General features: G+C 33.0%; 1 protein-coding gene across 1 annotated transcript; it reads left to right on the top strand.

Annotated features, from left to right (window-relative positions):
- Nucleotides 1-220: 220 nt before the first annotated feature.
- On the top strand, nucleotides 221-11647 carry LOC150093731 (ciliary microtubule associated protein 1B-like). The gene is made up of 7 exons (XM_090412991.1): nucleotides 221-291; nucleotides 1214-1340; nucleotides 5380-5437; nucleotides 8783-9033; nucleotides 10077-10192; nucleotides 10339-10479; nucleotides 10563-11647. The coding sequence occupies exons 2-7, from the start codon at nucleotides 1280-1282 to the stop codon at nucleotides 10704-10706; spliced, it is 771 nt and encodes a 256-aa protein (XP_090269117.1). The 5' UTR covers nucleotides 221-291; nucleotides 1214-1279; the 3' UTR covers nucleotides 10707-11647.
- Nucleotides 11648-13757: the final 2110 nt, after the last annotated feature.

Below are 13757 nucleotides of genomic sequence, written 5' to 3' on the forward strand. Positions count from 1 at the left end.
ACTTAATCGGCTGTTGCTAAGGTAACGGGCAAACAATGTGGTTTTTCTGCAAGAAAATATGGGAAAGTGTTTACATATTTTGAGATTTAAGTACGCGAAAAGCCGTTGTGACAGCATAATAAATGTGCCACTCGGACTGATAGCACAGGGTACAAGATACATCCGTTTTTTTTTTTTGTTTTTTTTCTTGTTTTTGTAACGCCGAGATGAGTGCCAGATCAGTCGTGTCTAATAGTATTTGAAGAGCTAGAGGAAGCAGAAGTAAAAGTGAAAAAGCAGTTGCTTATAGCTGTAAGTGTTTTAATTACTTCTTTTTTGCCTTCTATTTTATTAGAATGAAAAAAAGGAATCTATTTCTCCCTCTCTTTTAATTTCTTGTTTTATTTTAGAAAAAACAAATCTAGTTTGATATTACGAGCAAGTTATAATTACTATAATGACAATTTGAAATGGCCGGCAGATGGCGCTAACACTTATGATTCAGCAACTTTCAACTTCACAAGGAATACGCTATTTTTAAAAGAAATAAATATTTTCGGCTTCTTTCTTCGAAATAGTTATATTATTAATTGTGCAATTATTTTAGGAATATCAAAATCATTCTTTTTATTTTATTTTTGTAACAGACAAAAGGAAATTGCCATAAAAAAAACGTACATTGATATGACATGGTATGGAGATATGCTTAACTACCTGTTATATGCATACAACCGGACAAACATACGGACAAAGTTGATCTTAACACACCGTTGCGAAACGTGCATAAATAAACTGCCCAGATAGCGGTATTATTAAGCAAAGAAAATGCTTTCGTGGTTTTCACGGAAAGAAAGTTTATGGTCTGTTATTTGTCTAACACACCATCGACTGTTATTTATATTCAGAATAAGCAACCGAGGCGTGCATACAGACAATAAAGTTACACGTAAAACAAGATTTTACTATTACTTAGAAACTTCCTTGTTTGTGTAGAGGGCAGGGAATGATTTGAAGAAAATGAGCTTCTCATTCACCCAAATGTGCGAAAGATTTCTTGGAAATCAAAAGCACGTCTGCATCACAGCTGAATGTATTCACTGAAATTCAACGCCGACCGATTTACAAATGTAGTTTCGATCTAATGGCATTTTATTAAGGTTTCCTTTAATTTTATGTTGTTTTTTTTTAAATTTAATTGAAAGTTAAACTAACAATATATCGTCTTGTTTGTTAGGAGGACACCAATTGCAGTGGCTTTTATATCCAGCAAAGGCCTTGGACACCTACCAAACGAAGGGGTATGATTGCTGCTGAATATGGTACCCCCGGACCAGCAGCCATTTCTCTCCCTTCGACTTTTGGTAAGTATTTAGCCTAATTATGACGTTATTATTAGTTATGGTACGTTCACTGATGAATCAAAGAATTCATTCATGGAAAACATATATTCGGATGCTTAAACTGATTTTATAGCGTCTTTTTAAGTTGCATGATATTATTAAAATTGAGATTTTCAGTACGCTATGAATAGGAATGAGAAAATGGGGTATGGGCAGAGTCACTCAAACATTATAAATAACAAGTGGTTAGAGATAATTTTCAATAAAAAATAAAGTATTTCACTAATGCCTTTCTCATTTCCTCAAAGAGTAGGCAATACTTTTTTAGTCTTAACTTTTTGGAAATCGGCCAGCAGCAATCTCTTCCCTTCATCTCCTAGACTCGACGCATTTCCAACATGTGCTACGTATGAGTGTTTCGCATTCTATTCTACACAGGATTCGAACCTCGGTCTGTCACTTAAAGAGTATACAGTGACTACTTCTATAAGTCGAATTGCTGATTTAGTCATTACTTATAGAGAATAATTAATTTATTAAGTATAAACTCTAACATGTTATACAAAAACATACTTTTGAAGGATTTTCACTTTCTCTCTCTCTATCATACCCATCCAAGTCGGCTAACGGTGATGCAGTAGTTAAATTCACGTTAACTGTATCCTTCTACGCTCTCGTTAACAGAAGCGGTGACGGAAGATTACAGGTTCTCCGTCTACTGTTCCAATTATTCAGGTATCTCGTAATGACGGATCTAAAGATAGTGCAGCGTTCTTATCTATAAATTGGGAGCACGTGGTATTCAGCCTTACATTACTCTACCTAAGAACAGCTGGAAGTTGTTATCGGAATATTTTGCCTTTCCCACCGATGCAGCTCACGAACTGTTTCCCCTATCCCCACCAACACTTTCAATACTTCCTGTTAGCTTCGACCCAGCAATTCATTTACCTGTCTACTGCATCACGCAGGGGGAGAACATGCTTGCACTCTCTTAAGACGTCTCTCCAGTGGTTATACGTGTTTGTCAATGTCATAAAACAAAAAAAGGATGATCATGTCTGTATCTCGTATTTATTTCATTTTTGAAGTTTTCCTTCCGTTTTTTTTTCTCTATTTTATCTAGTACAGTATTTTTTTCTTATGTTCGTTATCCTAGTTTAGTAATACCATATTACTTGATTTACGGTTTCAAAATATAATATTTTGTATCCATACTAAAGTCTGTTGAACGAGCTCAGTTTTGGATTCATTACAATCATTTTTAATAGCCAAAATGTGGTAAAAACGACACGATTAACAAACTCGCTTCTGGGTAGAATTGAATACAATTTGATATTTAGAATATCCTAAAATTTGTAAATTAATATCACTCGACTTAAATCGAACCTTTTTGAGTGAAAAAATTAATCAAACAAAAAATCTGTAATTCATATGCCAAAAACGTTTGAGTTCCATTGTTGCGATAATTTAGGATTTCATTTTCAAAAGAAATCATTACAAACGTATTTTTTTATGATTATTAATCATTTCCATACATAACCCCAAAAAATGCGATAACCATCGAATTAATAGCACATTGTTTATATTTTTTCGCCTGCTACTTTCAACCATAATATTTAAAATCGACACTCACAGTAGGTTGAAGTTAGCAGCGCCCTCTATGATGAAACCTAAGTTATTAGTGTAACGGGAATATAGTGAAATAACGTGACTGCATTTAGAGGCGTCAGAAATATCATGCGCTTTAAAAGTTATCCATAAAAGGAAGAACGTACAAAATATCACGATATACGAATAGCGAGCAGGTGCAGGCTATGTAGATAAGGTTTGATACGTGGTCAGTGAACAGGTAAGCAGTCACCTGTAGCGCGAAGGTAAAATTGGCCTATTGGTGATTATGATTAACAGCCGAGGTGTCATGGGAGACAAAAGGAATGTAGGCCACTTCCTTTGAGAAAATGGGACGATGAAGACACTTGGAGGTTAGAGATCACAACGAAAGTATTTATTGATTAAGGAAGTTCTGTTAAGTCTGAACATATGGTCATAGTATGACCAATGACGGATTTTTACGACTACGTCATTAATTTTAGGAACTTAAAATTTGTTAGCAGTTTAATTAAACGCAGTTTGAAGCAAAAATGACGTCACAATGTAAACACAACGCCATCTGGCAAAACTTTCTCTGCATTTGAATTTACTTTATTGAAAGATAAATAACTTTTTTTTTTGTCCCTGCTGTTCATTGTGTGGAATTTGTCCATGTTTGATACAATGACCAATTTTGTCCTGTTTATGGACAGAGATAGGCGGAAAGGCGGGATCTTGAGATAAATTTCAAGACTAGTGGGATGCTATTTTGAAATGTCGTAGGCTGTCGTTATCAATACAGACAAGTTTGGGGTCACTCCTTATGACTCATGTCGATTCTGGGTTAAATCACTGTCTGCTTCGTGTGCCATATTTGGTAATCAATATTTTATGAAATCTGGTTGCTCTACGATGATTTGTTAGAATATTAGCAGATGTTGAGTGAATGTGAGCATGGACGAGGGTAAACGACTGATATGTATAATGCATGGTTTTTTATTTGTTTATTTTTTCAATGCATCTTCGATGAGGCTTCCTCTCTCTTTTTTTATTTTCGCTATTTGCACTCACACGTAAGAATGAGTTGTCTTTCATTTTTTTAGTTGAAAAATGCAGGACTCCATTAGTTATTTAAGAATACACCTAAGAGTATAATGCAGGTCCATATCAACTAAAAGAAGATATTCTTCTGCTGATTTTGAGACAGCAATGTTTGAGTATCATAAGAATTAAGATATAGTTTCCAGTCCATATCCAGTTGCATGTACATAATCATGATAATTTTCTTAGTGTCATGAACAAAATAATAAAGCCAGTTTCACAAATATCCCTGTAAGTTTGATAAGCACGATGTCTTGCAACTGCATCAATGATACCAAGCTCTCACGATAGCCATGCTTTCGATTATATATATATATATATATGTATGTATGTGTATGTATGTATATATGTATGTGTATATATATATATATATGTGTATGAACAATTATAATTTGCCATATTTTAGTATTATTATGATCATTGCAGAATACGCAAATGAAAGATCTATCTTAATCTGGTTGCATATTTTCCCGACAGGGAATAACATTACCATGTTCGTTATAAGTCATTATAAAGATGTCGTATCTCTTTCATCTGTGTCCATGCATCAGGAATAGTAAAGTGTTTTTTGCGATTTTGGCGTTTCTAGAAGTTCCTACCTAGCGACATTTATATCTCGGTGGCGGGACTAGATTAAATGTCGAAAGACTGTCATTAACGTTGTAAAAAAATCTAGTTGGCCTAGAACTTCAACCACTCTTGACAGCATCTACCGTGGACGGTGCCATTAAAAGCTAGACGCGTGTGAAAACTCAAGGACATTGTTGATATATTTAATTTTTCTAAGAACAAGATATATCTCGAACAACTTTGGATGTTATGTTCCAAGTTATTTTAAGGATTCCACTTTTATTTGGGATATTTTGAAATAGATATCCCAAATAAAACTACATTATATCCGGTTTCAATAGTTAAAAAATAATAAAAATGATTCTTATGACACTTTAATGAATATATATGTCAATAGGATTCCTGTCAGACGAAAAAAAAAAAACGCCGGTGAAACCGCTAATTCGATGCCTATTTTGGCATTGAAATAGCGTTCCCGAATGGACAAGATTAGCACGATGGCCTACATTGAAGACGTATACAACAAGAACTGATAATAGTTCAACAGTTGAACCTACTTTATTCAGTAAAAAATCGCTAACAACCGAATGCTTATGACGTCAAACGATGCGCGCATCGTTTGACGCCATAAGCATTGTCATAAGTTGATAACTGGTTATATGGGGGGGATATATACCTCTTTTATATAGTTAATCCTATTTATACCCAGAGAAATCTATTTAATATTAATTAAATATATTTATTTTAACTTTCCTGTCGCACATATATAATTTTCGAAACATTATTTTAATTTCAGGTACAGGAAAACAGGATTCGAAACTATCTAAAGGTCCTTCCTATTCATTTGGAGGAAAGTAAGTCGCCTATATTATTAATATTCTTTCCACCCCCTACTAGCTTTAAGCCTTAATGTCTTCTGTACTAGAAGCAGCTTCTTCAATGTTCTAGCTGCTATTGCTCATCTTTCTGAATCAGTCAATGTATCTCAATCGTTTTATAAGGTTAACACTACATAACGAATGCTAATTTATGTGTGGGCAGGTCACAAAGCATACAGGAATGCACAGTTCCTTGTTACCGGAGTTTTGCGAGCTTCTTGGAATTGTGGAGCCACTTTAAGACATCAGGTGGTGTGGTAATAGGACGAGGTCACGTGCTTCAAATAACAACGTCATTCAAACTCGTATAGCAATGTCCAACGTCAACCTTAAAAATAACATATCAACGATAATATGCTTAAATCGTCTGCTATGTAATACTGAAATGCCAACTTTTGAAGCCTTAAGTGTGAGAGATGATAAATTAAAGTTTTTTCTAAACGCTGCAGTATGCTAATTTTGGGCGAAAATGTTAATGAAATTTAAGAAACAGGAAATTAGAAGCAGTTTTTTGTTACTTGAAGGATGGAGAATATGAATTAATTTTTCTTCAGAAAAAAGAACGTTTTTTTAATTGGTTTACTATTAGAGTTGCAAAATAATATTTTAATAAGATAGAAAAAAAAGTATTATTTTTCTATTTTTAATTTATGTTAAAGATACCAAGAAATGTTATACTTGATTTTAATACTTTTCTTCAAGGAAGCAAAACAGTTTTGCGCTTGGAAAAAATTCGCCTCGGAGCTACTTGTATATAGAAGCGGCATTGGCTCTACCCAGTGACAGGCTCACCCCACCACTGAACAGAGCCGCTCGGTTTTCACATGAGGAGCAACAGCCGTGCCTCACTTAGCTTCTTGGGCTAGCTACAGCATTGCCATTCATTCTCCCCCCCCCACACACACCTGGGTAACAGCAACAGCTGTGCTTTAGTAAACTTCACTGACTATAGTATTCCTATCCACCAGACGTCTAACCGGTTTCGACCTAGAGGTCTCGTCAGTGGAAGCCTGACCCAAGAGAGATACCAAGGTTGAAGTAATGTAGAAGCCATATATATATCTCATATACAAGTAGACAAAAGGTGCTTGACCTTCTTAATAAAAAAATCTTTGGATGAGAGAAAGTTGTAGAAATTTTTTACCTTGGGTGTAAAATACGTTAAAGATCCCAAGAAATTTTATACTTGGTTTTAACCCCCCCCTCTCTCTATGTATATATAATTCTTTTCCTTAGATTAAATTTGAGGCCGACCACAAATATATGTTGCTCTCAGAGTAAGTGATAGTTAAACGTAATGTCTGAATGCTCTTGAGTACCAGAAGAAGCACTTTGGAATAAACCCATTGGCTCCTGACTTTCAAGATGCAAATGGAAGTCTAGACATCAAGATCTATTGTGACCAGCCCAAAATGGGTGGAAATTAAAATAAAATGTTATCTGCAGTCACATTCAGAATCTTCAAGTGTCTTTCATCTTGTTTACATAAGGTGGAGTATTTCGTCTGCTTTACCACGATCTACTGACTTTCTCTGAGAAGGTCGCGACATACAATGTCTTGCTCTTTGTCAATTAGAATGATTGCCTAGCAGTAATCGCTACGACGCTAAACACTCCAGTTTAACTGTTGTCGTCACTTGTAGGATGACCCATTTTGCCTTGAGCGCATGCGTAGAACCGTTTTGTAAAGTAACGATTATACGTGTTTATTCCGAAAATTCACTTTACCAAAGACATTGTCCGGCAGTTCCGGTTATTTGTTGGATAACAGCTGTCAGAGAGAAGCAGAATAAAACAAATGCAAGCAGTAACAACTGAAATACAGTTGTCAAATAATGTGACACCGCGCAGTGCATCATAAAATACACTTGATGCATTTATTCAGTCTCCTGGTGAGAGATTGCTGTTTACAGATGGCATACACGCAAAGTTGTCTTTTAACATCGTCTCTGCGAGCTCTCTCCCAAGTATGAAAAATGTGCTGCACAATTTATTCCTATTTCTGTATACAGTACTTCCTTTTTTTATTTATAGATTACTTTATGGTTCCTAAAAACACATATGAAAATATAATGTTTTGATATAAAATATTTAAAGGTGTAGTTAACTTTTTAAAAATTTAGAAAAATGATTAAAATTATTTAACAAAAAATAAACTTGTGTTATAAATTAAAAATGTTACATTATTATTTTATAAAAAAAAATTGGTTATTTTGAAACCAATGTAAAAATAGTGTAATAACTCACTTGTCCAAACTGACTCAAACAAAATGTTTTTTTTTTTTTTAGATACAGGAGATATGTTTTTATAATAATGTATTAATTATATTCTTTTATATCGTTTATACACAAACTGGCCACTGAATTAAACTTCGTAGAAAGCAGTGGTTTACGTATAGGCATGCAACTATCAATACCGATCCTCTTCAATATCCTGAGCTTAGTTCGGTGAGTATGGGTCGAGACCAGCCTTCATTTAATGCTTTGGTCAATTGCTGCCCAGAACAAGGCCTGTTTGTTCGTACAAACCTTCTCGGACAACGGCAATCTCTTTCTTAGTACCATAGTTATGCCTCTTAGACAAACATGCGGGTTATTTTTCCACTGATTAAGCACATCTCTCACCTTTTTGTAAAGCCAATCAGCTTTGTCGTGTTTCAAAATCGTGACTACACCCACAATAACCCCTTTTATCGAACTCCGAAAGATCATTTGTTTTTCCTATTGTGACCAAGTATTTTGCATATGCGCTGCGTAAGCGTTTAAGTACATCTGCATAAAGGGTTCTAATTCGGTGGCCGGTATGTTTATTATAATTATTGCTTTATTAATGATTATTATAATTTTATTCAAAATTCATTTTAGTTTTTTTTTTATTTAAAAAAGTACAATAGCGGTAGCAAACAGCGAATCTCGCCTTTCCAGAATCAATCTTAAAGACAGTATTGTGCACATGTGACACATTTGTTTGAATTGACGAGTTTAAATTTTAATGACATAATTTATTGTCTTTGGGGGGAGAGTTACATCTGAGATGTGAACAGTTTATAAGAACTCTCAAGCTCAAACACCCGGGAATCCCACCAGTTATTCAATTTTGAATGGAAAGATTTTCTTTCATCATTGATAAAACCACCGGTAAATACGCATGATTCTTTGAGTACTTAGAACAGATGAGGGAGAAGACATGCTATCGGACATAATATATTCGTATTTTATACAAAAATTCACATTATTTCCCTTTAGGATAAGCCTTCCTATAATTGTCAAAGATTAACCCTTATTTCCTCATGCACGACCGAAATTAATTTTTTTTTTTAGGTACGAAGAGAAAAAAGACTACAAAACTCCAGGACCAGGTAGTTATAATATTGCAGGTCTTTCTCGAACTGGTAGGGAAAGTGCAAATGGACCGACTCTGTCAGGTAGGAATAAAGAGCCAGAACCATACAAGACCCCTGCTCCAGGTGCGTACAGCCCCGAAAAATGCGAGAAGGCAGCACAGAAGAATCCCTCACCTAGTTATTCTTTTGGCCTGAAAGCAAAGGATGCTAAACCCGACGACTTTCCAGGTAATTTTACTTTTTTACTAAACAAAAAATGTGTCCTATTATTGTTTCCCAATAGGGGATGGATAAACCTGTTTTGTTTTTAGTACCACGCAGAAAGTTAAGAAATAGCATTCTCGACTTCATATATTTATGACGAACTGAATATCTTCAAGGGTTTTAAACTATATTAATGTATATTTTAAATGTCACGAAGTTCATTGAATGATAAAGTTTTTGGTGCAAAAATAGAGAAAAATATAAATCAAATCTAACACAAGTATGTAATGAAAGCAATTATAACCAAAAAAAGAAAGAAAAAAAAAGAATGCTATTAACATTAAAATGCTCTGATAAAAATTTTATGCGGATATTTGAATTTTAATTAGATATAACACTTTTTTCTTTAGATATATAATTAGTTATAACATTGGACAGTTTCGTGCTATACTGTCTCAACGTATACTGCAGACGAAGAAATAAAAAGAGCTGATTGGCTTCGCTATTTTGACGTATTCTCAAAAATGTTAATTTCGCGCATCTCTAACACGATGGATCATCGTGTCTTTTGGTCATTATTTTACTTTATATATTAGCTATTCTAATTTTTTTTAAAAAAATTTCATTTTAATTATAAATTCGTGTATTAATTAATATTTTAATTATAAATTCGTATTCATATATTGGAATTAAATGTTATCTATTAAATTATATATGATGTGTATTGAAATTAATACTGGTAGTTTTTCGAAAGATATTCTGATAATTAAAAAATATTGTTTGTGGAAAAAACTTAATTTACAGCTAAATAATATATTTTATTACATATTCAGTTATATAATACATATAACTGAAAAGAAAACATTAATAATCATCTACAATTGAAATATTTTTCAGTTAAACCATTAATAAAATATTAATTATCATAATAAAACCTAGATACTTAGATGAATAATTAGATTTTGTTTAAATTTAAATAAAACAATTTAAATGATAAAAATCATCAATATCTTACCATCATTTTTTTTACATCGGAAATTTAATAAGATACATTTCTATTTTTTTAGCTCCAAACACATACAATATACCATCGTTGCTAGGTAACAAGGACAGCGTTCACAGTCACTCTCCAAGCTATACAATTAGTGGCAAACAGAATGGCTTATGGGATGGCAATAAACATGTGAGTAGTACGTTTTTCTTTTTAATAGTAATTAAAATTTCGAATGTATATAATTCTTTTTTTTGCACTTGCATATGTGGTAGTAAAGTAATACATTAGTGAAATAAAGAAACATCTACAACCTGTTGTGTATTTTCATTATATAGGTTCCTGGTCCTGGCGCTTACAATGTCCCTGGTACTGAAGTATATAAATCCAAATCTCCTAGCTTCACGCTAAGCAGCCGTACTAATATTCCTTCAGACCACACTCAGAAACCAGGACCTGGTGCCCATTCTCCAGAGAAGGTATATATGTTTATTTATTTGTTGTTTAATTTTTTATTCATTTGTTTGTTTATTTTTTATTTATTTGTTTGTTTATTTTGTAGACTGCTAATTGTCCTGGTCCTGCATATTCTTTTGGAGTACGTCATTCACCTTATGCTTACGGATTTTCGGCCAAGACTGGACAAGAAAAAATTGTGCATCAAGAAATGCAGATTCAAGAGATTCAACAGGTTCAAGAGATGTGATCTGCACAATCAGAATTAAAAAAAAAAAAAAAAAAAAGCTTTTATGAACTAACATAATTTACTATTATCGGATGTCCTTAAAAATATGGGGGTACTCTAAAGGTATTATGGGTAATCCGGTTTAAACATTTGCTGTGTGCTAATGAAGCTATCATATCATGAAGAAATACTGTGCCAAACTTCTGTTATTTCTTTGTTATCGGAGATATTTAAGAATAGTTTTAGACATTTGCTCCTTAGTGCCTTTTTTAATCACAGTGCTGATTTTATAGTTCTAACAAACGGTGAACAAAACTCTACAACAGTCTACATGTCCATAAAAAATGGACATGTAGACTGTTCATATATTTCAGCATTTTTTTAAATATTAATGTGACTTGAAAGAAATTTCAATAGTTATTTTTAGATTTTTATAAAAAAAAAAGTTATGTACGATTTTCAGCCATTTTGTGTTTCATTATCTATGAATTTTTGTATAAATATTGAAAATTTATTTATATAACATTTAATATAAAGCTGATAGCGAAGAATGCCTGCTTTTATTATATGCCGATTTCTTACGATCTTGCATGACCAGATTTGTTTTTATTCTTTTTAGACTTTTTCATTTTATGAATGTAAACAGTTTTTTTTATATATATAAAACTTAGTTGTTTTTTTTTCCTTCAATATTTTTACGTTTTGATGTATCGTTTGTTGCTCTCATTGTTATGATTGTTCCTGAAACTGTGAAATAATTTCCTTTTTTTTAAAAAAAAAAAAAATGTTTTGGTATTTTGTTATTTTAATGACTAATGTACTGGTTAATGAATTAGCTGCCGAAGCTTCACTGATTGGAGCATTTTATAACAATACTTGCACCAGGTGAGCAGAGTCATTTTCATTGTAGATCGTATTGCACTGTCATCGAGATTTAAATAAAGATTTTATTTTGTAGGCTGTGTATTTTTTTTTGTTTGTTTCGTTGCTTACGTGATTTATTTAATCTAAATATATTCCTTAAAAAAGAACACAAAAGTTTAACTTTAAACCACACAACTTCAAGCTGCAAAGTAAATTTAGATTTTTGAATTTCGTAAGTATAAATTAGAAAGAAAGAGGACTGTTGTATAAAAACTTTTCTCCTTGAAAAAAAAAAAAAAAAGGTAACAATAAAATAAACTAAAAAAAAAAATGCAAACAGTGCTTCACTTTCGTATAACGCCAACAGATGGAAGCACTAGTCACCCGTATTTATTTTGCAATTATTTGTCTGAAAGTGATTATTGTAGAAGTCCGTTGATTTGCTTAAAAAGTATTAGACAAAAATTATACATTAATTTTCACCTGAATATTGATAGTTTTCAACTCGGATCCTTCTGCAATTCCTTGAACAGCAGTTTTTAAGATTCGGATACCACTTTGTGCATTTCTAAATATTTATTAGGCGGTCATATCTTGTGCTTAGGTTTTTGATTGTTGCATACTTCAGAAACCGATGGACATTCTTATCATGCATCTTCCCCCCCCGCTGTAACCCTCATATAACGGGGATGTTAGGTTCCATAGAAATGCCGCGTTATACGAGACTCGGATCACATGGAAAAAGTAAGGTTATGTTCCTAAATCTTTTTTTTATTAATTATTTTTTATTAATTATATATCTAGCAAAAAATATTTTTATTTAATTCAAGTAATTCATGTAAGTTAAGAAAACAAACTATGAAACAAATAATTTATAAAAAATTATAAATTGTACGTAACCTTCATTGCATAAATGTTTTAGGCAAAATAAAATGAAGTGCATATTTTAATCATTACTCTTCAAAATTAAAATTTCGTAGATGTTCTTTATTTACGAGTGGCCGGACGTCGTCATCACTTGATCTCTTTGACATCAGTATAATTCTCATTGCATACTTCGGCTGGTTTAGTTATCAAGAAGTGAGTAATAAGACCTTGCTTACCACTATGCTGCAATTTTTTTATTAAGTTCATAATATGGAGCTAAGCAAATATCCAATTGTCTCGTGAATTTTCCGGAGTGCTCCAATGAGGGATTATTATGCGTAAAGTAACTTTCTTGCCAAGTCCAATCCTTCTGCTAATTTCTTTAACGGATTCATCACAATCAGCATCTTCGGCAGAACTTTCCCCGCCATTTGGTTCGACGCCATCTATTAATTGTACCAGTTCCTCCTCATTTAAATCTGTTTCCCCATCAATTAATTCACTAATTTCATTTTCAACCATATCGCAAAAGCCCTCATTACATTGTATGTAACTCGCCAGAAAATAAAGTGCTCAGCTTGAGATGAACATACTTATGATTTTTAATGCACTTTCCTGGCAGAAAACGAAAGCTATTTTCAACAATAAACATTTTATACGGTAAACAATTGAGGTACATGCGTGCTAGAGGGTATTTCCCCTAATAAATATAAATTCGCTACTTATAACTACCTGCACGATACAGGGAGACTTAAATTTAACGAATAAAATTTGATTTTTAAGTCGCGCGTTGAAAAATACATGAAAAGATAAAGGGTTACTACAATTGGTAGATGCTGCTATATCGAAACCATGTTGTAAAGTACCGCGTTATACGCGGGTTACCTGTATACGAATTCAGAATTATATGGAATTGAATTGACTGGAAAAACAAAGGAAAAAAATTAAATCTACGAAAATACTGTTCGTTAATGAAAATAAAGTCTAATTTCTCACTGTGTAAATGAAGTTTACAATTTTTTAAGAAATCGTTGACTGAATGAAGAATGTTTAGAGAGTTGCGAGACCACCACGGCTCTGCTCTGCTTGTTATTTAGGTATGAAGGCTAAAAAATAACCTACCACGCCTATTCTTCTGAGCGAATTTCCATGTCCACGATACTATAGATCAGTAGCGCACCCAAAAGAAAGGGAAAAAAAAAAAAAACACTAGAAAAATTTCCCAAAATCTTTTCCTAATTAAAATGATTTTTGGATTATTTGTTATACTACTATAAGGTGGGGAACCCTATAGCTTTCGGCAATCACGGCTATGAACGCAAGGCGAACGAAGTAGTGCTC

Source organism: Typopeltis vanoorti, chromosome 23, assembly GCF_054136105.1.
Source record: "Typopeltis vanoorti isolate ZY-2024b chromosome 23, IOZ_Tvanoo_1.0, whole genome shotgun sequence".
Lineage (NCBI taxonomy): Eukaryota > Metazoa > Arthropoda > Arachnida > Uropygi > Thelyphonidae > Typopeltis > Typopeltis vanoorti.